We start from the raw sequence: 26,298 nt of genomic DNA, 5'->3' as shown, positions 1-26,298 counted from the left end.
GTGGTGACGTGGACACTTTGTTTTACAGCTGGGACCTCCACCCGCAGCAGGATGGCCCAGTGGAATCAGCTGCAGCAGCTGGACACCAGGTACCTGGAGCAGCTCCATCAGCTGTACAGTGACAGCTTCCCCATGGAGCTGCGGCAGTTTCTGGCACCTTGGATCGAGAGTCAAGATTGGTACGTCCTCCTTGGGAAACTCCCCGGATTGTTAAGGCTTGGTTTGAGTTGAGAGACACAGTCTGTTCCAGCTTCATGTTTTGCTAACCATTTCATCCCCTGTAAGTACAGGTGATGGAAAAAAGAGATCAGGAGACAAGCGCTGACTTTAGTCTTATAAGGCATATTCTATATTAGGAGGGCATTAGGCAGTTGTCTTTTGTAACCTGCTTGGGCATAGTTTTTTTTTTATTGTTGTTGTTTTGTTTTGTGATGCTGAGGATTGAACCCAGGGGCATTTTACCTCTGAGCCATATACCCAGCCCTTTTTTTTTTTTTTTTTTTGAAACAGGGTCTCACTAGGTTGTTGACAGTCTCACTAAGTTTCTGAGACTAGTTTTAAACCTGTAATCCTCCTGTCTCAGCCTCCCAAGTACTGGGATTACAGCTGAGGTAGATGTTTTGAGTGTTGATTGAATCTCTTTTACTTGGGAAGAGCCTCTGTGTATTCTGATATTTCACTATTGTGGTACAAATATTATTATTATTATTATTATTATTATTATTATTATTTTTTTTTTTTGCGGGTCTGGGGATGGAACCCAGGGCTATTCGGCCTCTGAGATGCACCCTCTACCCTATTTTTTATTCTTTATTTTGAAACAGGGCGTCACTAAATTGCGGAGGGCCTCACTAAGTAGCTGAGGCTGTCCGCAAACTGTGATCCTCCGGTCTCAGCCTCCTGAGTGCTGGGATTACTGGTAGAAATATATATATATGTTTGGTGGTACTGGGGTTCCTGGAAACCCCTCTACCTCTGGGCTACACTCCCAGACCTATTTTTTTTTTAAATATTTTTATTTGGAAACAGGGTCTCTTAAGCCAGCCTTGCTGGCTTCGAACCTGTGCAATCCTCCTGTCTTTACCTCTCAAGCGCGGGTTACAAGTGTGCACCACCACACCCGGCAGAAATATTTTTATCTGAGAATTTTGTTAACAAAGTTTGGGTCCTTACACTTTTTTTTTTTCTGTCTTTTTGGAACTTGGGAATCAAAGTCAGGGTGCCACACCTGCAAGGCAGGCGCTTTGCCACTGAGCTGCATCCCAGCCCCCTCATAACCTTTCAGTTAAGGAAAGACACTGGGTAAATAAATTCTACTCATAGGGGGATGATGGCAACTGTTTTCTTCACTTTAGTGTGTATAGATACGCTTGTTAATTTTGGTTTATTTAGGCCTATGTTAATATGACTTAGTTTTTCCAGAATGCATACCCTGATTTGGTGAAGGCCCAAAGAGGTGATTCAGAAATGCTGGAGACTGGCCATCCCAGCCTGAAATTGTTTATTATGCTAATAAGCACTTATTTGTGCTAATAATCCAACCACAGAGTTGACTGAGAATTTAAAGCAAACAAAAGAGCCTATCTGTTCACTTTCTTCTAATATTTTTTATTTTTGTCTGTGTCATTACTGGGGATTGAACCCAGGGACATTCTACCTCTGAGCTATGCCTCTAGCACTATTTATTTATTTAATTAATTTATTGATTGATACTGGGAATGGAACCAAGGGGCATTCTAACCCCGAGCTACACCTCCAGCCCTATTTTTTATTCTTGATTTTGACACAGGGTCTCACTAAATTGTGGAGGGCCTCACTAAAAATAAGCCAGAAGGGCTGGCTTATTTATTTATTTAAAAAATTTTAAAAAGCCAGGCACGGTGGCACATGCCTGTAATCCCAGTACAGGACTGAGACAGGAAGATCACAATTTTCCAGACAGCCTCAGCAACTTAGTGAGACCCTATTTCAGACTAAAAAAATAGGACTAGGGGTGTAGCTTAGACGTAAAATGCCCCTGGGTTCAATCCCCAGTGCCCCCCCCCCCATACACACAGTTGTTTTTTAAATAGGATCTCACTAAGTTTCTGAGAGTCTTGCTCAGCTGCCAAGGCTGGCCTCAAACCTCTGATCCTCCTATCTCAGCCTCCCAAGTACTGGGATTACAGGTGTGCACCACCATGCCTGGCTGTTCAAATGTTTTATATTTATGGATGATGAGAGTGACGTGACATCTGGGATAAGTGTTAGCACTTATTTCATCGATGGCATTTGTTGTGACTGAGCCAGAAGAGTGGAAAATGATGACTGGTGCCTGGGCTGTGGAATCAGGTTTGCCTTCTTTGTTGCCTCCTCAGTTGGTGTGTGTGTGTGTGTGTGTGTGTGTGTGTGTGTGTGTGTAGGTGTGTGTGTAGGTGTCAGGATCATTTTCACTGCACTTCATTTTCCTAGGGCCTATGCTGCCAGCAAAGAATCACATGCCACGTTGGTGTTTCATAACCTCTTGGGTGAGATTGACCAGCAGTACAGCCGCTTCCTACAGGAGTCCAATGTCCTCTATCAGCACAATCTGCGAAGAATCAAGCAATTCCTTCAGGTGTGATGGGAAGCGAGTGGAGGGAGACACACCTGGGACCTGCAGAGAAGGGTGGCCGCTCTCTTTTCCTGATGTGCTTTTTTGCTAAATAATGAGAACCAATCTTGTACTTTTTTTTTTTTTTTTACGGTACTGGGGATGGAACCCAGGGGCCTTCTACCTCTTGAGTTACACTCCCAGCCCTGTTTTTTTATTCTTTATTTTGAAACAGGGTCTCACTGAGTTGCAGAGGGCCTCACTAAGTAGCTGAGGCTGGCCGTGAACCTGGAGCCTCCTGTCTCAGCCTCCCAAATGCTGGGATTACAAGCGTGCGCCACCACGCCCTGCATGATTCTTACTTTTATTATATTATTCTTTTTTGCGGTACCGGGGATGGAACCCCAGAGGCATTACACCTCCAAGTGACACCCCCAGCACTATTTTTTAATTCTTTCTAATTTCCAAACAGGGTCTCACTTAGTTACAAAGGGCCTCGCTTAGTAGCTGAGGCTGTCTGCCAACCATGATCCTCTGGTCTCAGCCTTGTGAATGCTGGGATTACAAGTGCTTGCACCACCACACCCAGCTTGATTTTTACTTTTAAATGTTAAAATTTGGCCATTAATTGGATGCTCCTAGACGAAGCCAGCCACCTCCTTGTAAGACCTGGGTAACGTACTGTACATATGAGGTTTTCCGTGGCTAATGCAAAAATTAGCCCTAAGTTAGCAAAGTGTCTCCATAGTCTGGGCAGCTTTTCACTGTCTTTCTCTCCTCCTTACAGAGCAGGTATCTTGAGAAACCGATGGAGATTGCCCGAATCGTGGCCCGGTGCTTGTGGGAAGAGTCCCGACTCCTTCAGACCGCAGCCACTGCAGCCCAGGTGAGACCTGAGAAGAAACAGAACGAGCCTGGAAGACATGGAAAGTCAAACAAGAAAGTATTAAAAAAAAATACCAATTATTAAATACACTAAAAAGAGTAGAGGAGACTTACAATAGATCAATGGCCATAAAAAACCCATTGAAAAAGACATTTAAAAAGTATATCCCCCCATCCCACCAAAACAGTCAATTAGCCCAGTGGTTAAAAGTTTTGTTCTAAGGCAAGTGTGGTTACACACACTTGTAATCCCTGTACTTGGGCGGCTGAGGCAGGAGGATCGCAGGTTCAAGGACAGCCTTAGCAAGTAATGAGACACACATCAACCTAGCAAGACTTTGTTTCCAAATAAGAAATAAAGTCAGGCTGGGAGTGTATCTCAAAGGTAGAACGCCTCTGGATTCAATCGTAGTACCACAGGGGGGAAAAAAAAAGCGAAAAAGCTTTGTTCTAGCCAGGCATGGTAGCACACATCTGTAATCCCAGTAGAGACTGAGGAGGATCGCAGATTCAAAGCCAGCCTCAGCAACTTAGTGAGACCTTGTTTCCAAATCAAAATAGGGCTGGGAGTGTAGGCTGGAGGTAGAATGTCCCTGGTTCAATCCCCAGTACCACACATACAAAAAAAAATTTATTCTGAAAACTTTCATAGCATGGATTGTTTCAAAATCATTCAAACTCTTTCAAAGTTTAGAAAAACCAGATTGGTTGAGTATTTCATGAGGCTTAGAATAATGTTCATATCAAATTCTTAAAAGAAAAAAAAAAAAGCCAGCCAGGCGTGATGGCGCACGCTTTTAATCCCAGCACTTGGGAGGCTGAGACAGGAGGATCGCACGGGTTCAAAGCCAGCCTCAGCTACTTAGTGAGGCTCTCAGCAACTTAGTGAGACCCTGTTTCCAAATAAAGTATTAAATAGGTCTGGGAGTATAGCCCGGAGGTAGAAAGCCTCTGGGTTCCACTCCCAGTACCACCAAAAAAAAAAAAAAAAAAGAAAAAGAAAAACAGTATAGGTAAAGAAAATAGTTAGGATTTTTGCATCTTGCAGAGGATGGGTATTTATAGTATAGGAATGAGAAGGGTAGCTCAGCATTGGGATTTCTATTCATGTGGTTCATTAAATTAATGAAGAAAGACCTAGCAGCTGGGACTCGGGGACAGTTAGCACAGGCACCACGTTGCTTGGCTTGCCCTCCGCCTTGCTGCCGCTCACCATGTAACCTTAAGGGCCTGATTTACTCCCCGTCTTCCTCGAGTGTCAGCAGCTCTTACATCACAGACTTCAGCTGATCCCTCTGTATAACGACGCTTAGAGTAGTATCTGACACACAAACGTGGAATAGGTGCCTTCTGCGGCTGCCGCCCAGCACCATCACCATCATCACCACTACGGTGAGAAGTGGGGCCATTGAAGACTCTTCAGCAGAAAACCGATGTGCCCATTGTGTGTGGGGGGCGCCAGCACTGATAACATGTACTGTTCTGTGCCCTGCAAACCACGGGGTTGACAAAGAAATGCTTGCCTGTGTGCCACTACGGTTTTCTCTTGATAGGTTCTTCATGTCTTCATCCTGTCCCCCAAGATATAAACACTTTATCTGAGTCAGATTGGATATAGGCTCCAAGTTTCACATGGGAGGTAGAAAAGCAGTAGCTATCCCAAGAATGTCCTTAATCCTATAGATCAGAGTCTATAGACTGACCCTGGTCCAAATCCAACCTGCTGCTTTTTTAAATTTTTTGCTTAAGCTATAGGCTTCTACCAGATTGCCCAGGCTGGCCCTGAGTCCAGGCCCAAGGGATCATTCTGCCTCAGCCTCCAGAGTAACTGGGATTACAGACACATAACATTGCTTTTGGCTTGTTGTTGTTGTTGTTGTTATTATTATTATTATTATTATTATCATTATTATTATTTTGTGGCACTAGGGTGGAACTCAGGGGGCTTTCTACCTCCGGGCTATACTCCCAGACCCATTTTATACTTTATTTGGAAACAGGGTCTCACTGAGTTGCTGAGAGCCTCACTAAGTAGCTGAGGCTGGCTTCGAACCCGTGCGATCCTCCTGTCTCAGTCTTCCAAGCGCTGGGATTACAAGCGTGCGCCACCACGCCTGGCAATTGGCTTATTTTTTAAATGAAGATTTTTTAACCTACCCACATTAATTCATTTATGCATTTTCTGTGGCTGCTTTCATGCTGCAGTGACACAAAGAATATAAGACTCAGCAAACTAAAAATATTTACCACTTGGCCCTGAGAGAAAATGTAGCAACCTCTGATACCTGTAAGGTGGAGATCTGTGGTCTTATCTCAGCCCTTGCTGTTTTGTTTTGTTTTGTTTTGGTCCTGTGGATTGAACCCAGAGGCATTCTACCTCCAGCCTGCAACCCACAGCCATTTTTATTTCTTATTTGGAAAGAGGATCTCACTAAGTTGCTGAAAGCCTCACTCAGTTGCGGAGGCTGGCTTTGAACCTGCAATCCTCCTGTGTCAGCCTTCCAAGTACAGGGTTTACAAGTGTGCGGCACCACACCCGGCTTTGCTGTTATTTTCTGTTCACACCATCTAGCACATTCTTAAATGTGCAGCATAGGAGAAAGCACAGAGATAGAAGCAAAGATGTAACTCATGCCATCCAGGGGCTCTCGGGCTAGTTGGGATTAGAGATGCACAGATGAACACTCAAAGTGAGAAACACGGAAGAGGCCCTGAGTCATTTTATCCAAGGAAGTTGCACGGGGCTTCACAGGAAGTGAGCACTGGAGGCGAGTTTGAAGGTGAATGAGCGCAGTTGCGCTTGGACAGACGCACGCACCAGGCTGAGCAGACGGCGTGAGCGGAGGTGAAGTGTGGAAGTGCCCTGAAAGGGAGAGAAGTGAACAGCTAGGGGCGACAGAAGCACAGGCAGGGAAAGTCCAAGTTGTTACCAGGTCGTGTGGACTGTCTGTGTGCTGGGCTGAGATGTTTGCACATGTAAGAGCCAGTAGTTTTTTCTTTGCTCGTTCGTCTTTGTAGTGCATGGGGTCAAACCCAAAGCCTCGCACAAACCAGGCGAGTGCTCCACCACTGAGCTGCACCCCGGCCGGTGGAGTTTCTATAGTAGGACTAGAGGCAGGTGCCCCTGGGTATTGAACCCAGGGGCATTCTACCCATTGAGCTATATCCCCAGCACTTATTATTATTATTATTATTATTATTATTATTATTATTATTTTGAAACGGGGTCTTACTAAGTTGCAGAGGGGCTCACTAAGTAGCTGAGACTGGCCACGAACCTGCAATCTTCCTGTCTCAGTCTCTCAAGTACCGGGATTACAAGTGTACACCACCATGCCTAGCTAGAGGCAGATTTTTGAGAGTAATAATTAATCATCTCTGTTTTCTTCCTTTAAGTATGATACCAATTAAGAAATAGACATGGAAGCCAAGTACAGATGAAAATAGCTTTATTTCTAGTAGAACTAGGCTGGAAAGCATGGCTTAAACCGGTAACCACAGGGGCCTTCTGATGCCTGTTTCCCCAGTGAGAATGTGGAGTGGAGAGAGAGTTTGCAGGGCATACCTCCCTGTGAAGGTTCAGAGACCATAGACTAAAACCCTTTAATCCGGGTGGAAGGGAAAAGGCTTCTAGAACTGCTTCTAGGAACTAGGGCCTTGCTCCTGACCCAGGCATGCTCAGGAAGGCAGGAGGGAGAGAGGGGAGGCAGCAGCTTCGGAGATGCGCTCTTTGAAGATTTCTGTGCAGCCTTTCAATCTTATGACTCAGATGAATCGCTCTCCCCACAGGGAGAACAAGAGGGGTGGTGGTGGCCCTCCCAGGACTTCTATGAGTAGGAATGGGAATGGGAGAGCACGGGTCCCTTTAAACGGCCATGTTCATCTCTTTTGGAGACTTCTGGTAGCATTGTAGAGAACAAACTGGAAGTCAGAGATTAGAAGCAAAGCGATCAGCAGCCAGAGACTAAACTGAGCCCCAGGCACTGGAGTTTGATTTGAGAGAAATCGGCTGCCTCAGGATTCCTAGCTTACAAACCTAAGTAGATAGCATCTTTCCTGGACTCTCAGTGCTGTCTGTTGATTGCCATCTCTATCCTTAGGCCACTACCACTCTCTCTTGATCTCTGTAGCTTTTACATGGTCTTTACTGTTAAAGATGTTTTATTACTGTTTCTTGACAAAACCTATCCATTTTTCTTTTTTCTTCCCTTGTGTTCTTAGCTTAATTTCGGGGGGGGATTTAGGGGAGTCTTTTTTTTTTTTTTTTTTTTTAATCTTTTTGGACTGGGGATCAAACCCAGGGCGTTGCACTTGCCAGGCAAGTGCTCTGCCACTGAGCTACATCCCAGCCCCAAACCTATTGTTTAAGTTTCATGGGCTAACTTGGCCTTTTCAGAAACAGAAATGTATTGCCCACCCTGTTTAAAGAGGCATTACATATGCTGTCATTTGTTGTTCTAAGTTTATTTTTTATTTTTGTGATGCTGGAAATCACATACTTGTTAAGAAGCCACTGAGCTAAACTTCCAGTCTATTGTTAATTTTTTTTTTTTTTGGCAGTACTGGGGATGGAACCCAGAGGCATTTTACCTCCAAGCTACACCCCCAGCCCTATTTCTTATTTTTTATTTGGAAACGGTCTCACTGAGTTGCGAAGGGCCTAAGTAGCTGAGGTTGTCTGCGAACCACGATCCTTCTGTCTCAGCCTCCCAAATTCTGGGATTACAAGCGTGTACTACCACGCCTGGCTAACTTTTTTTTTTTTTTTTTTTTTTGCTCTGGGGAGTGAACCCAGGTGCATTCTACCTCCAACTATACCCCAGCCCTATTTTATTTTTTTATTTTGAAACGGGTTCTCACTCGGTTGATGAGTCTCACTACTTGTTGAGGCTGTTCTCAAACCTGTGATCTTCTTGTCTCAGCCTCCCAAGTCCCGGGGTTACGAGGGCGCACTACCACACCGGGCTGAATTTTTTAAATGTACTTAACCCGTGAACTATTTAAAGGTAGGGACCATGTCTTAGTTCAACATGTGGACTCTACTTGAGTACAGAGAATGGGTTAATAGTATGACCTGCAAGTAAAAAGCCAGCAACACAGGTAGACCACGTGGGGCTTCCTCTGCACCACACGCCTGGCTTGGCTGCCTGTTTCCCTCCCTCTCCCAGTGGCAGCAGGATCCCAAGCCAAGCAGGGAGGCGAGGTCACACGTGGGAGGCAGGCCAGATGGGATTGCCGTCCCCGTACTTTACGTGTTCACATATGTGTCGATCCCCTTTCCGGCAGCAAGGGGGCCAGGCCAACCACCCCACGGCCGCCGTGGTGACGGAGAAGCAGCAGATGCTGGAGCAGCACCTGCAGGACGTGCGCAAGCGCGTGCAGGTGGGCTGGGGACCCCGTCGTGGGGGGGCTCAAGCGTGGGTCCTGCCTGCACCTTCTCACGCTCAGAAGTTCTTCATTCTCCTAAAGGCAACCTTTGTAAACTTCCCATTTTTTTTTGGTTTGTTTGTTTTAAACAGGACCTAGAACAGAAAATGAAAGTGGTAGAGAATCTCCAGGATGACTTTGATTTCAACTATAAAACCCTCAAGAGTCAAGGAGGCAAGTGAATGAATATGAGACGTTGAAGTTGCCCATAGAAAGTGAATTCATTGCTGGGTGCAGGGGTACGTGCCTGTATTACCAGTGCTCGGGAGGCTGAGACAGGAGGATTGGAGGACTGCAGGTTTGAGGCCAGCCTCAGCGACTTGGCAAGACACTTTTTTTTTTTTTTTTTTTTTTCGAGTCTGGGGATGGAACCCAGACCTCCAAGCTACACCGCCCTGCCTTATATTTTATTCTTTATTTTCAAACAGGGTCTCACAAAGTTGCGGAGGGCCTCACTAAATAACTGAGGCTGTCCGTGAGCCGCGATCCTCTGGCCTAGCCTCCCGACTGCTGGAATTACAAGCGTGCGTCACCATGCCCGGCTTGACACTGTTTTAAAATAAAAAATAATGGGGGTGTAGCTTAGAGGTAGAATTGCTCCTAGGTTCACTCCCCATTTAAAAAGAAAAAGCTGGATGTGGTGGTGCACGCTTGTAATCTCAGTACTTGGGAAACTAAGACAAGAGGATCGCAGGTTTGAAACCCACCTCAACAACTTAGTGAGGCCTTCTACAACTTTGACCTGCTTTCAAATAAAATAAAAAGGGTTGGGAATGTAGCTCAGAGGTAGAACAGCCTTGGGTTCAACCCCCAGTACCACAAAAAAAAAAGAAACAAAAAAAAGTGAGTCTGTGCTGGGCGTTGTGGCGCACGCTTGTAATCCCAGCATTTGGGTGGCTCAGACGAAATTCAAGGACAGTCTCAATTACTGCTTAGTGAAGAGGCCCTTAGCAACTCAGACCCTTTTTCAAAAAATAAAGAATAAGCTAGGCATGGTGGCGCATGCTCGTAATCCCAGCGCTTGGGAGGCTGAGACAGGAGGATCTCGCAGGTTCGAGGCCAGCCTCAGCTACTTAGTGAGGCTCTCAGCAACTCAATGAGACCCTGTTTCCAAATAAAGTATAAAATAGGTCTGGGAATATAGCCCCAAGGTAGAAAAGCCCCTGGGTTCCACCCTCAGTAGCACAAAAATAAATAAATAAAAATAAAAAAAGAATAAGCCGGGTGTGGTGGTGCACGCTTATAATCCCAGCATTCGGGAGGCTGAGGCCAGAGGATCGTGGTTCGCGGACAGCCTCAGCTACTTAGTGAAGCCCTCTGCAACTTAGTGAGACCCTGTTTCAAAATAAAGAATAAAAAATAGGGCAGGGGATATAGCTCAGAGGTAAGAATGCCCCTGGGTTCCATCCCCAGACCCCCCCCCCCCTCCACACACACACACAAAAGTAAAAAATAGGGCTGGGTATGTCACTCAGAGGTAGAATGCCCCTGGGTTCCATCTCTAGTACTGAAAAAAAAAAAAAAATCCCCCCAAAACAAAAACATGAGTCTGTTAAGAGTTCAAGGGCTTGTCTTAAGTTCATGTTTAGACTTTATGGCGAGGGGTGGGGAGACTTCTGGTGTTTAATGCAGCCTAGCTTTTGTGTTCTTTTGTTTTTTTGAGAGATTCTTGCTAAGTTGCCCAGGTTGACCTTGAATTTGCCATCTTTTTGCCTTAGCTTTATAAGTAGCTTGAATTGCCAGCGTGTGTCATTGCACCCGACTCTGGAGCCCTCTCGTGAAAGCTGGGAGTATTCCTCCGGTCAGGAAGTCTTTCCTTCTCCCACAGACATGCAGGATCTGAATGGGAACAGCCAGTCCGTGACCAGGCAGAAGATGCAGCAGCTGGAGCAGATGCTCACAGCGCTGGACCAGATGAGGAGAGTAAGCGCCCGGACGGCTTCCCCGGGGCCTCCGGTGTCTGGAGGCAGAACTGCTCTCTCATGAGTTCCTTCTCTGGAACTGGCTAAATAAAGCACATGGTTTGAGATAATTTGGGGAAATATTTTCTGACTTTGTTTTGGTTTCCGACCAGAGCATTGTGAGTGAGCTGGCAGGGCTTTTGTCAGCCATGGAGTATGTGCAGAAAACGCTCACAGATGAAGAGCTGGCTGACTGGAAGAGGCGACAGCAGATCGCGTGCATTGGAGGCCCGCCCAACATCTGCCTGGATCGTCTGGAGAACTGGTAAGAGATAAGAAAAGCTTTTTTTCCTTCCAGAAAGCTGGGATAAATTATGGTTGTAACTGCAGGCCCACAGAATCATTGGTAGCGTCTCTCTTTTCTCCACAGTGCCGGGCAATCAAACACAGGGCCTTGGGCATCTTAGGTAAATGCTCTACCATTGAGCTATACCTCCAGCCCAAGGTGGTACTTTATCACTAAGATGGGGACTGTGTGTGTGTGTGTGTGTGTGTGTGTGTGTGTGTGTGTGTGTGTGTGTGTGATCTTGGGAATTGAACCCAGGGGCATTGTACCTCTGAGCTAGAACCCCCAGCCTTATTTTATTCTTTTATTTGGAAACAGGGTCTCATTAAGTTGCCGAAGCTCACTAAGTTGCTGAGGGCTTCAAACCTGTGATCCTCCTGTCTCAGCTCTCCAAGTACTGGGATTACAAGTGTGCACCACCGTGCCTGGCTGGACTCATTCTTTTGTATTCTCATCTGTAACTTGCTCTTTTACCAATATCATTTACCCAGAAAAATCTTCACCGAGCACACTTTACAAGCAAGGCCCTATAGTGAAAGCTTGTTGCACCAGCTTAAACTAGGAGGAGCTTGACATAAAAGGGAACCCAGATCCGTGAAACACAAAACTAGAAATTTAGGGCATGTCTGCGTGAGAGTACCCATCTGTTTAGATCCTCACTCACCTGAGTGTCCTTAGTTTACTGAAAGCAATTTAAAATGCTTCCTGAACCAAGAACCTTTAACTTCTAGGCAGGGGAGGAAGAAAGTGCCAGGAGGGATTTAGGGAGCTCAGAAATCCCTGCAGCTCTCCTTTCCCTGTCCTCTTACCTCCTCTCTTTGAGATCTTTTAGCCTTTATTAGCTGGTGGTAGACTGTCAAGGAGAGACATGAACACTCTCTGTTCTTGGAAACAGACTTAGGTTTGTCTCCCTCTCTGCTCGCTTTCTCTATTACGAGTTGTTCCTATTTTGGAACATAAGGCCATGTCTTTTGATCCATTGAGGCTGACGCTGATCTGGCTTATTCCCTTCAGCCCTCTCTTCTTGCAAGGGGACACTAGACAGTGACGCGGTGGAGAAGGAGCCGTCCGAGCCTGCCATGTAGCAGGCAGCAGAGTGGCTCAGACCCAAGTCTCCCAGGCTGTCCCGCCTTCTCTCGCTCCCAGCGTCACGTTCTGGCACATGGACAAGTGCAGATGAGGAAAGTGAGTGCCAGATTACAGGGGTCAGATAACTTATATCTAGGCGGTGACGCTTCTTCATCCCAGGGATAATTCTGTTAATGCCTACTAGTGCTAAAAGTTTCAGCACTTCTTCATTTATCTACAACCTTCTCTTTGAAATTTTAGGAAGGGACTATTTTTTTTTTTAAGGCAGAATTAATCAGGTATGGTGTCACGTGCTTGTAATCCCAGTACTCTGGAGGCTGAGACAGGAGGATCATGGGTTCAGGTCAGCCTCAGCTACTTAGTGAGGCCCTCCACAACTTAGTGAGACCCTGTTTCAAAATAAAGAATAAAAAATAGGGCTGGGAGTGTAGCTCAGAGGTAGAATGTCTCTGGGTTCAATCCCCAGTTAATGTAAAAAAATAAGTAAAATAAAATAGAAGGCAAAATAAATTTTTTTTCTTAATTAATGCCACTGAACTATACCCATAAAATAGTTAAGTTCAGCCAGGTGTGGTGGCGCACGCTTATAATCCCAGTGCTTGGGAGGCTGAGGCAGGATCATGCAGGTTCGAAGCCAGCTTCAGCTTCTTAGGCTCTCAGCAACTTAGTGAGACCCTATTTCCAAATAAAATATAGAACAGGTCTGGGAGTATAGCCGGGAGGTAGAAAGCCCCTGGGTTCTACCCCCAGTACCACCAATAAAATAAAATAGCTAAGTTCATCAGTTTTATTCTATGTATATTTTACCATAGTAAAAGAAAATTCCCCTTTGTTATTTCAGTGAACTTCTTAGAGTTTTTTTTTTCTTCTTCTTCTTTGTTTTGTTTTGTTTTGCAGCACTGGAGATGGAACCCAGGGGCATTCTACCTCCAAGCTACACACCTAGCCCCATTTTTTATTCTTAATTTGAAACAGGGTCTCACTGAGTTGCAGAGGGCCTCACTAAGTAGCTGAGGCTGTCTGCGAACCACGATCCTCCTGTCTCAGCCTCCCAAACATTGAGATTATAAGTGTGTGGTACCACGTCCAGCACTTCTTAGAGGTATTATACCTGTGTTATTCCCTTCTGTTTGTACTCACTTAGGTAACTGGTAATTTTCTTATTTTATTGACAGGATAACCTCACTAGCAGAATCTCAGCTTCAGACCCGCCAACAGATTAAGAAACTGGAGGAATTACAGCAAAAAGTTTCCTACAAAGGGGACCCCATTGTACAGCACAGGCCGATGCTGGAGGAAAGAATCGTGGAGCTGTTTAGAAACCTAATGAAAAGGTAACTTGAAACCCTGTCCCCTTCCCTCATTCCAAGGGGTAAAAACATCATGTACTGAAGTGAGAGACTGGCCGGTTTGCGAGGACCGGATGAAGACTGGTTGCCATGGTAGCATGTGATGATCTGTCCTTTCCCCTTTCAGTGCCTTTGTGGTTGAGCGACAGCCCTGTATGCCCATGCATCCGGACCGGCCACTAGTCATCAAGACTGGGGTCCAGTTCACCACTAAAGTCAGGTGGGCCGCACCCCTCTTGCTTTGGGTGGGGATTTTATTGAGGGACACTCTTGGAACCAGAGCAGAGTTGGTAGCCAGAGTTGTTTTAGGTTTCTTTTTTTTTTTTTTTGCATTGCTGTGGCTTGAACCCCGGGCCTTGTGCAGGTTAGGCAGGTGTTCTACACTTTTAAACCCTCTTTCTTTTTTCTGAGACGAGTTTTTTTTTTTTTTTTTTTGGTGGTACTGGGGTTCCTGGAAACCCTTCTACATCTGGGCTACACTCCCAGACCGATTTTTATTTTAATATATATATTTTTATTTGGAAACAGGGTCTCTTAAGCCAGTGAGGCTGGCTTTGAACCTGCGCGATCCTCCTGTCTGTGCCTCCCAAGCGCGGGGATTATGGGCGTGTGCCCCCACGCCCGGCCTGAGGCGAGGTCTTGCTGCGTGGCCCAGGCTAGCCACCTCCACCTCCTGGGCTCAGCAGCTCTCCCACCTCAGCTCCTTGGGTGGGTGGGGCAGCAGGCACTGGCGCTCTGCCTGACTTCTGGGTGGTTGTTCTTTTCAGGCCTCACAGGCATTCCTGCTGTGGGTATGGAATCTGTCAGCATGACATCAGCTTGCTTTTTTTGTGTGTGTGGTACCAAGGATTAAAGCCAGGGTTGCTCTGCCATTGAGCTATATACCCCTGTCCTTTTTTATTTTGAGACAGTGTCTCAGTAAGTTGCCCAGGTTGACTTCAAACCTGTGATTCTCCTGCCTCAGCCTTCCGAGGTATGCACCACCACGTTCAGCTTTGTGTTGAGTTTTTCTTTTTTTTCCCCCATACTGGGGATTGAACCCAGGGGCATTCTACTTCCAAATTATACCCCCACCCTATTTTTTATTCTTTATTTTGAAACAGGGTCTCAGTAAGTTGCAGAGGGCCTCACTAAGTAGTGGAGGCTGGCCAAGTCCAGGGATTACAAGCATGCGCTACAATGTCTGGCTTTGTGTTGAGTTATAAGCAGCTGAGCCTGGTGGCCCACTCCTGAAATCTCTGTACTTGGGAGGCTAAGACAGGAGAGTTGCAGGTTTGAGGCCAGCCTTAGCAACTTGGCAAAGACCCTGTTTCAAAATAAAAAATAAATCCCAGCACTTAGGAGGCTGAGACAAGAGGATGGCAGGTTTGCGGTCAGCCTCAGCTACTCACTGAGGTCCTCTGCGATTTAGGGAGACCCTGTCTCAAAATACAGAATTAGCCGGGCGTGGTGGCGCCCGCTTCTAATCCCAGCATTTGAGAGGCTGAGACAGGAGGATCGCGGTTCACGGACAGCCTCAGCTACTTAGTGAGGCCCTCTGCAACTCAGTGAGACCTGGTTTCAAAATAAAGAATTTTTAAAAATAATAGGGCTGGGGGTATAGCTCAGAGATAGAATGCCCCTCAGTTCAATACCCAGCACCAAAACAAAGAAACAAATACCAGCTGCAGAACAAGTTTCTTTGTTACGTTTCATTAAATGTTTTTTGTTGTCCTCTTCGGAATCTCTCACAACTTTACCTAAATCCTTAGTTTTTAGGGTTTTTTCAGTACCTTTTTGCTTAAAGGAATGATGCTCAGTTAAAGGTCAAAGCTGGCCTTGGCCAGAAGAGGAATTCGGGATTGTGATTAACTTACTTCTTAGAAACGAGGAGTTAGGAATTTTACATTTTGTAAACTAGAGGTTACAGACTACTACTTACTTCTTTTTCTTTTAATAGATTACTGGTCAAATTCCCCGAGTTGAATTATCAGCTTAAAATTAAAGTGTGCATTGACAAGTAAGTACTCCTTAACATAATTCTTTCTTCCATATGAGGGTCAGAGAATCAAGAGCGCTTTGATTGACAGACGTCATTTGACCTTAGAGACTTACCTTTAGAAATCTTCCTCTTGTGAACAAAGGTTTCCAAAAGTCTTGCAGGGCACCGTGTTTTATGCGCCAGAAGAAAACTACCAAGCTGGTGGCACGGGTTTGAGTTGTGATCATCAGTCCCTCTTTTTCTTTATTCAGTTTTTTTCTTTTTTTTTTTTTTTACTTATAATTGTAATTTATGGACATTATGTGAAATGGAGAGAAAAAAATAGACCTTTTTAAAAAAATGTTCCCGCCGGGTGTGGTGGCACATGCTTGTAATTTGTAATCCCCGCGCTTGGGAGGCTGAGACAGGAGGATCACACAGGTTCGAAGCCAGCCTCAGCAACTTAGTGAGACCCTATTTCCAAATAAAGTATAAAGTAGGTCTGGGAGTGTAGCCCAGAGGTAGAAAAGCCCCTGGGTTCCATCCCCAGTACCACCAAAAAAAAAAAAAAAAATTGTTCCCAGGGTTGAGGAGGTACCTCAGTGGCAGAATGCTTCTCTTGAATGCATAAGGCTCTGGAATTATTTGTAGCACCACTACCAAAAAAAAAATATATGTGTGTATGTATATATATTTGTATATATTATATAATGGAATAGTATATAGAATACCTTTCAAATTTTGAGACTATTTTCTTTTTCTTTTTTTTTTTTTTTTTTGTGGGTTTGGGGGTGGAACCCAGGGGCATTTGACCTCCGAGTACACCCCCTGCCCAAGTTTTTATTCTTTATTTTGAAACCGGGTCTCACGGAGTTGCAGAGGGCCTCACTAAGTGGCTGAGGCTGTCCGCGAACCGCGATCCTCCAGTCTCAGCCTCCCGAATGCTGGGATTACAAGCGTGTGCAACCACGCTTGGTGAAAATATTTAAAAAAATTATAATGGACATACTCTCTGAAGAGATTAGAAAAGAAAAAAATGCAGTGTGTGTGTGTGTGTGTGTGTGTGTGTGTGTGTGTGTGTGTGTGTAATACTGGGGATGAAAACCAGGGGCATTCTACTCTGAACTACACCTTCAGTCCTATTTTGTTTTTGTTTTGAAACAGTGAGGGTTTCACTAAGTTACTGAGAGTCTCAGTATTTCCTGAGGCTGTCCTCAAGCTGTTGATCCTCCTGCTTTAGCCTCCCAAGTACTGGAGTTTTAGGCCACCACTCCTGGCTGCATACTTATTTTTAGTTGGTATAATTATCTATAAATTTCATAAGAATGAACTGGAAATAATTACTAACGAAATCAAGAGAAGTTAATGAAGACGATAGGGTTAAAATTAATGCATGGTAATTGCCAACTTTAACCATGTATTACTTTATAATGGAAACATGATCTCACAGTAAGCAACAGAAGGACAAAACATATTGTGATAAATTTAACAAAAATATTTAGGACCTATTTGAAGAAAACTATGAAATTTTAGTGAGGGTGGGTTAGTTTAAAAAGTAATGAGACAGCCGGACGTGGTGGCGCACACTTGTAAGCCCAGCATTCGGGAGGCTGAGACCGGAGGATCGCAGTTTGCAGGCAGCCTCAGCTACTTAATGAGGCCCTCTGCAACTCAGTGAGACCCGGTTTCAAAATAAAAAAAAGAATAAAAAGTAGGGCAGGGGGTGTAGCTCGGAGGTCAGATGCCCCTGGGTTCCATCCCCAGACCTGCAAAAAAAAAAAAAAAAAAAGTAATGAGACATATAATATTCCTGAATTGCAGACTGTGTTGGGGGGTACTGGGATTGGACCCAGGGGCATTCTTCCCTTGAGCTATACCCCCAGCTCTATTTTATTTTGAAACAGGGTCTTGCTAAGTGGCTGAGGACCTCACTGAGTTGCTAAGGCTGTCCTTGAACCTGTGATCCTCCTGTCTCAGCCTCCCAAATACTGGGATTACAGGTGGGTGTCACCACACCTGTCTTGAATTGCAGGCTTTTAAATTTTATTACATAGACATTGGTTCTTCCAGTTAATGTAACAACAACCAAAATGTGAATAAGATTCTTTAAAATCTATAAAATGATGCCAGGATGAGCAGAGTGTGGTGGCACATGCTTGTAATCCCAGTACTTCAGAGGCTGAGACAGGAGGATCGCAGGTTCATGGCCAGCCTCAGCTATTTAGTGAAACATTCCACAACTTAGTGAGACCCTGTTTCAAACTAAAAAATAAAAGCCGGGCATGGTGTCGCACACTTTTAATCCCAGTGCTTGGGAGACTGAGACTCAGCTACTTAGTGAGGCTCTCAGCAATTTAGTGAGACCCTGTTTCAAACTAAAGAATAAAAGCCGGGCATGGTGTCGCACGCTTTTAATCCCAGCGCTTGGGAGGCTGAGACAGGAGGATCACACAGGTTCAAAGCCAGCCTCAGCTACTTAGTGAGGCTCTCAGCAACTTAGTGAGACCCTGTTTCCAAATAAAGTATAAAATAGGTCTGGGAGTATAGCTCAGTAAAAGGCCCCTGGGTTCCACCCGAGTACCCCCCCCAAAAAAAAAAAAAAACTAAAGAATAAAAATTGGGCTGGGGGTGTAGCTAGAAGGTAGAATGCCCCTGGTTTTCATCCCCAGTATTACACACACACACACACACACACACACACACACACACACACACACACACACACAAAGAATAAATTCTAGGTATCTTTACATGTTTACTGGAGTATCTTGACTCATAGGTGAATAAATACACAAAGTAGCCAAGTGTGGTGGCACAGGCCTGTAATCCCAGTACTTGGGCGGCTAAGACAGGAGGCTTGCAGGTTTGAAGACAGCCTCAACAAGTAGTGAGACTCTCCTCAATCTAGTGAGAACCTGGTTCAAAATAAAAATTTAAAAAATAGGGCTGGGGTGTAGCTCTGAGGTAGAATGCCTCTGGGTTCAGCCCCCAGCACCACATATAATGGGGAAATGGTACAACCATGTTGCAAGAAGGTTTGTTAGTTTCCTAAAGTGTTAAACATGTACCTACATGAGGATTCAGACCTTCCCTTCCTAGGTATTAACCCAAGAGAAATGAAAACAAATGTCCACAAATGTCCGCCAGGGGACTATCCGTGAACAAGTGAATGAATAAACTATTTGTATTATATCCATACAATGGAATACTACTCATAAACCAAAAAGAATTAAAGATGGATGGCTTTAATTTTTTTTTTTTTTTTTTTTTTTTTTTGGTGGTACTGGGGTTCCTGGAAGCCCTTCTACCTCCGGGATACACTCCCACAGGCTACACTCCCAGACCTATTTTTTAACTTTTTTATGTGGAAATAGGGTCTCTTAAGCCAGCGCAGCTGACTCCAAACCAGCGCGATCCTCCTGTCTCCACCTCCCAAGCGCGGGGATTACAAGCATGCTCCACCACGCCCGGCAAAGATGGATGGCTTTAACACATGACTAAATCTCAGAATAATTATACCAAGTGAACAAAAGCAGACCCTCCAAAAAAAGTGAATATTTTATGTGTACACACACACACACACATATTACATTCTAAAAATATAAATGGGGTGGGCATGGTAGCTCATCCCAGTACTTGGGGAGGTTGAGACAGGAAGATCACAGATTTATGGACAGCTTTAGCAAGTAGGGAGACCCTGTTTCAAAATAAACATTTAAAAAATAGGGCTGGGGTATACCTTCAAGGTAGACAGCCCCTGGGCTCAATCCCCAGTACCACAAAAAAGTAAGTAAAATAAAATAAAAATGTAAATGATCTATAGTGAAAGAAACCAGATAGGTCAATGGTTGCCTGGGGTCAGGGGTTGGTCACATGAGAGACTGAGGGTTGTAAACAAATAGGCATTGGGAGTGGGTGAAACTTTGTGCTCATGGCTTCACAGGTTAGTATAAGTGTATACTTACACATAAGCTTTCATAAATTCATAAATTAACCTCATCAAATTATACATTTTCGAGCCAGGCATGGTGTTGCATGCCTGTAATCCTAGTACTTGGGAGGTTGAGACAGAAGGATCACAGGTTCAAGGCCAGCCTTAGCTACTTAATGAGACCCTCCGCAACTTAGTGAGAACTGTTTCAAAATAAAGAATGAAGCCGGGCACGCGTGGTGGCGCACGCTTGTAATCCCCGCGCCAAGCGGAAACAACAGGTTCGAAGCCAGCCTTGCTGGCTTAAGAGACCCTGTTTCCAAATTAAAAAATATAAAATAGGTCTGGGAGTTTAGCCCAGAGGTAGAAGGGTTTCCAGGAACCCCAGTACCACCAAAAAAATAAAATAAAATAATATATAAAGAATTAAGCCTGGTGTGGTGGCACACTCTTGTAATCCCAACATTTGGGAGGCTGAGACAGGAGGATTGTAGTTCAAGGACAGCCTCAGCTACTTAGTGAGGCCTTCTACAACTTAGTGAGACCTTGTTTCAAAATAAAAAATAGGGCTGGTGGTATAGCTCGGTAGACTGTCCCTAGGTTCTATCCCTAGTACCGCAAAAAAAAAAAAAATAAAAATAAAAAAAAAAATAATAATAATAAAAAAATAAGGCTGGGGTGTAGCTTAGAGGTAGAATGCCCATGGGTTCAGTCCCCAGTTCCACAATAAAAAATGAATGCTCGTGGGTTCAATCCCCAATATGCCCCCAATAGTAATTATGCATTTTATTTATTTTATTTATTTTTGGTGGTACTGGGGGTGGAACCCAGAGGCCTTCCCTCTGGGCTATACTCCCAGACCTATTTTTTTTTATATTTTTATTTGGAAACAGGGTCTCACTAAGTTGCTGAGAGCTTTACTCAGTAGCTGAGGGTGGCTTCAAACCTGTGCGATCCTCCTGTCTCAGCCTCCCAAGCACGGGGATTACAAGTGTGCGCCACCACGCCTGGCTAATTATACATTTTAAATAGTATATTTTATATTAAAAAAATTTTTGGTACTAGGAATGGAACCCAGGGGCATTCTACTTCCAAGCTATACCCCCAGCCCTATTTTTTATTCTTTATTTTGAGATAGGGTCTCACTGAGTTGCAAAGGGCCTCAAAAGTAGTTGAGGCTGTCCGCGAACTGCGATCCTCCTGTCAGCCTTCTGAATGCTGGGATGACAAGTGTGTGCCACCACACCTGGCTTATTTTTTAATTAAATGAATGAATGAATTTATTTATATATTTTGCGGTACCGAGGATGGAACCCAGGGGCATTCTACCTTTGAGCTACACCCCCACCCTTAGTTTTTTAGTCTTTTTATTTTTGAAGCACAGTCTCACTGAGTTGCAGAGGGCCTCGCTAAGTAGCTAAGGCTGCTCACAAACCAAGATCCGTGATCCTCTGGTCTCAGCCTCCCAAATACTGGGATTACAAGCGTGTGCCACCATGCCTGGCTTAGTATACTTTATTGTTATTGTCAGTTATGCATTGAAACTGCAAGGCAAAAAAGAAATGTAAAAAAATATATAGGTTTGGAGCTGGGCATGATGGCGCATGCTTGTAATCCCACTACTTGGAAAGTTGAGGCAAAGGTTCGTGTAGGTTTAAGGCCAGCCTCAGCTACTTAGTGAAGCTTTTGGCAAATTAGTGAGACCGTTTCCAATTAAAATATAAAATAGGTCTGGGAGTGTAGCCCAGAGAAGTTCCTGATAGTAAGGACCAATAGGTTCTGAAATGTGGTCTATGGCCGGGATGGTGGTGGATGCCTATAATCCTTGTACTTAGGAGGCTAAGATAGGAGGACTGCAGATTCAAAGGCAGTCTCAGCAAGTAGTGAGACGCTGTTTTAAAACAAAAATAGAGCTGGGCATGGTGGCACACACTTGTAATCCCAGTACTTGGGAGACAGGAGGATCGCACAGGTTCGAAGTGAGGCTCTCAGCAACTTAATGAGAGCCTGTTTCCAAATAAAATATAAAAATAGGTCTAGGGGTGTAGTCTGGAGGTAGAAAGCCCCTGGGTTCCATGCCCAGTACTACAAAAAATAATAATAATAATAATAATAAAATAGAGTAAGGCTGAGGCTGTAGGGTGTAGCTTGGAGGTAGAATGACCCTGGGTTCAATCCTCAGTGTTACACACATACGCATATATTTGTGATGTAGGGAACAGGGTGTTAGGAATGGTTTAAAATTGATTGCTTTTATGCCGGGCGTGGTGGCGCACACCTGTAATCCCAGCATTTGGGAGGCTGAGACTGGAGGATCGCAGTTCGTAGACAGCCTCAGCTACTTAGTGAGGCCCTCTGCAACTCAGTGAGACCCTGTTTCAAAATAAAGAATAAAAACTTGGGCAGCGGGTGTAGCTCGGAGGTCAAATGCCTCTGGGTTCCATCTCCAGACCTGCAAAAAAAAAAAGTTTAAAATTGATTGCTTTTCTCTTCCACATAGAATGCACTATTTAATAAATAGTGGTTGTTGATATATATCTATATCTATCTATCTATATTGCAATTGAAAAGAACTTTTTAAATGATACTCTCAATTTTTCAAAAAACTACAGAAATGTTACTGTATAAAAAATATATTCAGCCGGGCGTGGTGGCGCACGCTTGTAATCCCCGCGCTTGGGAGGCAGAGACAGGAGGATCGCGCAGGTTCGAAGCCAGCCGCACGCGCTGGCTTATGAGACCCTGTTTCCAAATAAAAAAGTATGAAAAATAGGTCTGGGAGTGTAGCCCGGAGGTAGAAGGGCTTCCAGGAACCCCAGTACCACCAAAAAATAAATAAAAAAATATATATATGTATATGTGTGTGTGTGTGTGTGTATATATATATATATATATATATATATTCAAGCCAAGTGTGGTAGCGCACAGTTGTAATCCTAGCACTTGGGAGGCTGAGACAAGAGAATCGCGCAGGTTCAAAACCAGTCTCAGCTGCTTAGTGAGAACCTGTTTCCAAATAAAGTATAAAATAGGTCTGGGAGTATAGCCCAGAGGTAGGAAAGCCCCTGGGTTCCACCCCAGTACCACAAAATAAAATAAAAAATATATTCAAAAGCATAGAGTTAGAGTCATCACTCTAGGAGAGTATTTTCAGCTGTCTCAAAGGGGATGCTCTGAGTTGCAGGCAACACCGATATCTTTATAGCAAACCCAGTGTGACTTAAATAATAAGGAACTTTGCAACCCAGTATAACTGGAAATAGAGTCGGGCAAGCTCCTGAAGGTGGCAAGTGCAGTGATTCATAGATGTCCCCAGGCTGCCAGGACCTTTTGTCTCTCTTCTCTGCCACCGTAAGCATCACCTGCCGTCCAAAGTTCCCTTCGGGTTGCTACATCGGCGTTTGCAGCAATTAAGGCCACGTGTTTCCTCACTCATGTTCAGCTGAAGCGATGGGATCCCAGTCCAGCCTAGTGTAGACTTGTCTGCCTGAGTCTGCCTGAGACAGTGGCTCACGTTCTCGCCCTGGACCCTGGCACTGTGGCATCTGTTCTTGTGATTGTAACAATGGGAAGGCAGGAGGGGGAGTGGTTGTAATGATTCCCCGGAAGGCGGGAGTGGGAAGGGTGCCTGCGCAGGATGGAGGAGAAAGGCCCTCGCTGCGTCTACTGCCCAAGCATGTACAGGGTTTTGTTTTTCACATCTAAAATGTAACTGAAAAAGAATTTCCCAGGAGCACTGGAATTTCTCCGTCAGAGTAAATAACAGGTGCGCAGAATAGGCTCTTTGAAGAAACACTGGTCCTCTTTAGTAACCTCCGTCTGTGTTCTTAACAGAGACTCCGGGGATGTCGCAGCTCTCAGAGGGTAAGTTCAGCCTGGAGGCTTCTTTTTGTTTTGTTTAATCTAACTTAATCCTCCGGCCACTCAGTCACCCATGTTGTTGGTTTTTCTCCTGTGATTCAGATCCCGGAAATTTAACATTCTGGGCACAAACACAAAAGTGATGAACATGGAAGAGTCCAACAACGGCAGCCTCTCCGCAGAGTTCAAGCACTTGGTATGCGGGAGGAGCAGCCCCTCCGCGGAGGCCGTCTGGCCAGGGGGGCGCCAGGCAGCCTCTGCGACACCCGCCTTTTCCTTTCTTACAGACCCTGAGGGAGCAAAGATGTGGAAACGGGGGCCGCGCCAATTGTGACGTAAGTTTTATTGAGGATGCAAGCCAACTGGGAAGGGTTTCTTGAGGGAGAGAAGGAGCCCTCTTCTTGCCCAGAATTAGGCAGACTTCAACCTGTTCTTCCAGCTGTCGTCATGCAGGGAGTCACCGCGGGCCACCGTGACTTGTTCTGAAGTCAGGTGTGCCGTGCCGTTCTCGGGTTCGCAGCAGCATTTCCCCTGAGTGCCTGGGGAGTCAGCTCCCATCCAGAAGTGGAAAGTCCCCTGCCAAGTAGCTCTCCACACCCATCTGGTGCAAAAGAAGCTTTCCACCTTGCCTGGGGCTTTCCAAGTTCCCCTTCCAGCTTCTGCCAGCTGGCTCCACGTTTAGTGACCTGTTTTTCTCACTGAGATGGGATAGAAGGCGTAAATGTCACAAGTCTGAGTTAAACATTTTCGTGGTGTGTGTGTGTGTGTATATGTGTGTTAATTACTAGGGATTGAACCCAGGGGTATTTATTGTACCCCTGAGTTGCACCAAAGGTCGTTTATTTTTATTGTTTGTGGTACTGGGCAGTGAATCCAGGAGCAGTCTACCACTAAGCTAAAAACCAAGCTCTTTTTATTTACTTTTTTAAATTTTGAAACAGTTTCATCAAATTACCCTGCGCCAGCCAGCCTCAAACCTGTGATCCTACTGTTTTGATCTCCAAAGTACTGGGATTATAGGCAGGTGACAACATTCGAACCTGAGTTAAACTTAAAAAAAAACAAAAAACAAAAAAACTTGTTCTTTATATCTCTTATTTACTTATTGTGGTTCTGGGATGGAAGCCAGGGGCATTCAACCTCCAAGCTACATCCTCTGCCCTATTCTTATTTATTTTGAAACAGGGTCTCACTGAGTTATGGAGGGGCCTCACTAAGGAGCTGAGGCTGTCCTCGAACCGTGATTCTCCAGTCTCAGCCCCCTGAATGCTGGGATTATAAGCGTGTGCCACCACACCCGGCTATATTTCTTATTTATATTTTGCATGCACTCATCCATTCACAATATTGGATTTTTGGTGTAAAGAATATACATCTCAAGAAGCCAGATATGGTGGCGTATGCATGTAATCCCAGCATTTGAGAGGGTGAGACAAGGAGAATCACGGTTTAAGGATAGCCTCAGGCTGGGCATGGTGGCGCACGCTAGTAATCCCCGTGCTTAGGAGGCGGAGACAGGAGGATTGCGCTGGTTTGAAGCCAGCCTTGCTGGCTTAAGAGACTCTGTTTCCACATAAAAATGTTAAAAAATAGGTCTGGGAGTGTAGCCCGTGGGAGTGTATCCTGGAGGTAGAAGGGCTTCCAGGAACCCCAGTACCACCAAAAAAAAAAAAAAAACAAAAAAAAAACCAGGCATGGTGGTGCATACTTGTAATCCCAGTACTTAGGAGGCTGAGACAGGAGGATTGCAGGTTTGAAGTCAGCCTCAGCAACTTTGTAAGATTCTCAGAAACTAGTGAGACCCTGTTTCAAAATAAAAAGAATAAAAATAGGACTACGGCTGGGCATGATGGCTCATGCTTGTAATCCCAGTACTTGGGAAGCTGACAGGAGGATTGCAGGTTTGTGGCCATCCTCAGCAATTTAGTGAGGCTTTCCACAACTTAGACCCTGTTTCAAAATAAAATATAAAACATACCTGGGAGTGTAGCCCGGAGATAGAAGGCCTCAACTACCACCATCTCCAGTACCACCAAAAAAAAAAAAAAAAAAAAAGAAAGAAAGAAAAAAAAAGGACTGGGAGTGTATCTTGGAGGCAGAATGCCTCTGGGTAATCCCTGGTATTCCTTCACCTCCCCCCAAAAAGCAAGCCTGGTGTGGCATGCTCGCTTTTTTTTTTTTTTTTTTTTGGTGGTACTGGGGTTACTGGAAGCCCTTCTATCTCCGGGCTACACTCCCAGGCCTATTTTTACATTTTTATTTGGAAACAGGGTCTCCTAAGCCAGCATGCGTGGCTGGCTTCGAACCTGCGCGATCCTCCTGTCTCAGCCTCCCAAGCGCGGGGATTACAAGCGTGCGCCACCACGCCCGGCGGCATGCTCGCTTTTAATCCCAGTACTTGGGGGGCTAGGGCAGGAGGATCATAGGTTTATGGCCAGCCTCAAGCTACTTAGGGAGCCTCTCAGCAACTTAGTGAGACCCCATATACAAATAAAAAATAAAATGCTTAGGATGTAGCTCAGATATAGAATACTCCTGAATTCAAGGCCCAGTACTACCAAAAAAGAAATAAACGAATAAACAAATAAAACTGTGGCATGGCATCCTGGGCTAGGGATGTGGTAGATTGCTTAGCATGCAAGAGGCCTGGGGTTCAATCTCTAATAACGCACGCACACACATGCACATACACCAAAGAAAAGAAAAAAGCAAGATATAAAATAATATATTAGTGACTTTGTTTAAAAATATATTACAGTGTTAAGCTGGGCATGGTGGCGCACGCTTGTAATCCCAGCATTCGGGAAGCTGAGACAGGAGGATTGTAGTTCATGGACAGCCTCAGCTACTTAGTGAGGCCCTTTGCAACTCAGTGAGACCCTGTTTCAAAATAAAGAATAAAAAAATGGAGCTGGGGGTGTACCTTGGAGGTAGAATGCCCCTGGGTTCCATCCGCAGCACCACACACACACAAAGA

The 26,298-nt window shown here is 44.9% G+C and overlaps 1 protein-coding gene across 12 annotated transcripts in view; it reads left to right on the top strand.

Moving 5' to 3' along the window:
• Nucleotides 1-51: 51 nt before the first annotated feature.
• The window catches only part of STAT3 (signal transducer and activator of transcription 3), a gene marked incomplete at both ends in the record, with an annotated part of 37,295 nt that continues 11,048 nt past the window's right edge, over nucleotides 52-26,298 (top strand). For 9 of the 12 annotated variants that reach the window (XM_080713869.1, XM_080713866.1, XM_080713867.1 and 6 more), the window contains 13 exons: nucleotides 52-179; nucleotides 2,452-2,596; nucleotides 3,360-3,458; nucleotides 8,744-8,839; nucleotides 8,977-9,058; nucleotides 10,713-10,807; nucleotides 10,959-11,110; nucleotides 13,396-13,554; nucleotides 13,697-13,789; nucleotides 15,509-15,568; nucleotides 23,295-23,324; nucleotides 23,424-23,517; nucleotides 23,609-23,656. In XM_080713869.1, the coding sequence (XP_080569995.1) occupies nucleotides 52-179; nucleotides 2,452-2,596; nucleotides 3,360-3,458; nucleotides 8,744-8,839; nucleotides 8,977-9,058; nucleotides 10,713-10,807; nucleotides 10,959-11,110; nucleotides 13,396-13,554; nucleotides 13,697-13,789; nucleotides 15,509-15,568; nucleotides 23,295-23,324; nucleotides 23,424-23,517; nucleotides 23,609-23,656 (1,281 nt within the window). The remainder of the gene's footprint in view (nucleotides 180-2,451; nucleotides 2,597-3,359; nucleotides 3,459-8,743; nucleotides 8,840-8,976; nucleotides 9,059-10,712; nucleotides 10,808-10,958; nucleotides 11,111-13,395; nucleotides 13,555-13,696; nucleotides 13,790-15,508; nucleotides 15,569-23,294; nucleotides 23,325-23,423; nucleotides 23,518-23,608; nucleotides 23,657-26,298) is intronic. The other 3 variants (XM_080713871.1, XM_080713861.1, XM_080713868.1) reach the window with 3 other exon arrangements.

This window comes from Muscardinus avellanarius (genome assembly GCF_963383645.1).
Source record: "Muscardinus avellanarius genome assembly, chromosome: 16".
Lineage (NCBI taxonomy): Eukaryota > Metazoa > Chordata > Mammalia > Rodentia > Gliridae > Muscardinus > Muscardinus avellanarius.
Note: the sequence above shows the minus strand (reverse complement) of the source record. Positions and strands in the feature narration are given on the sequence as shown.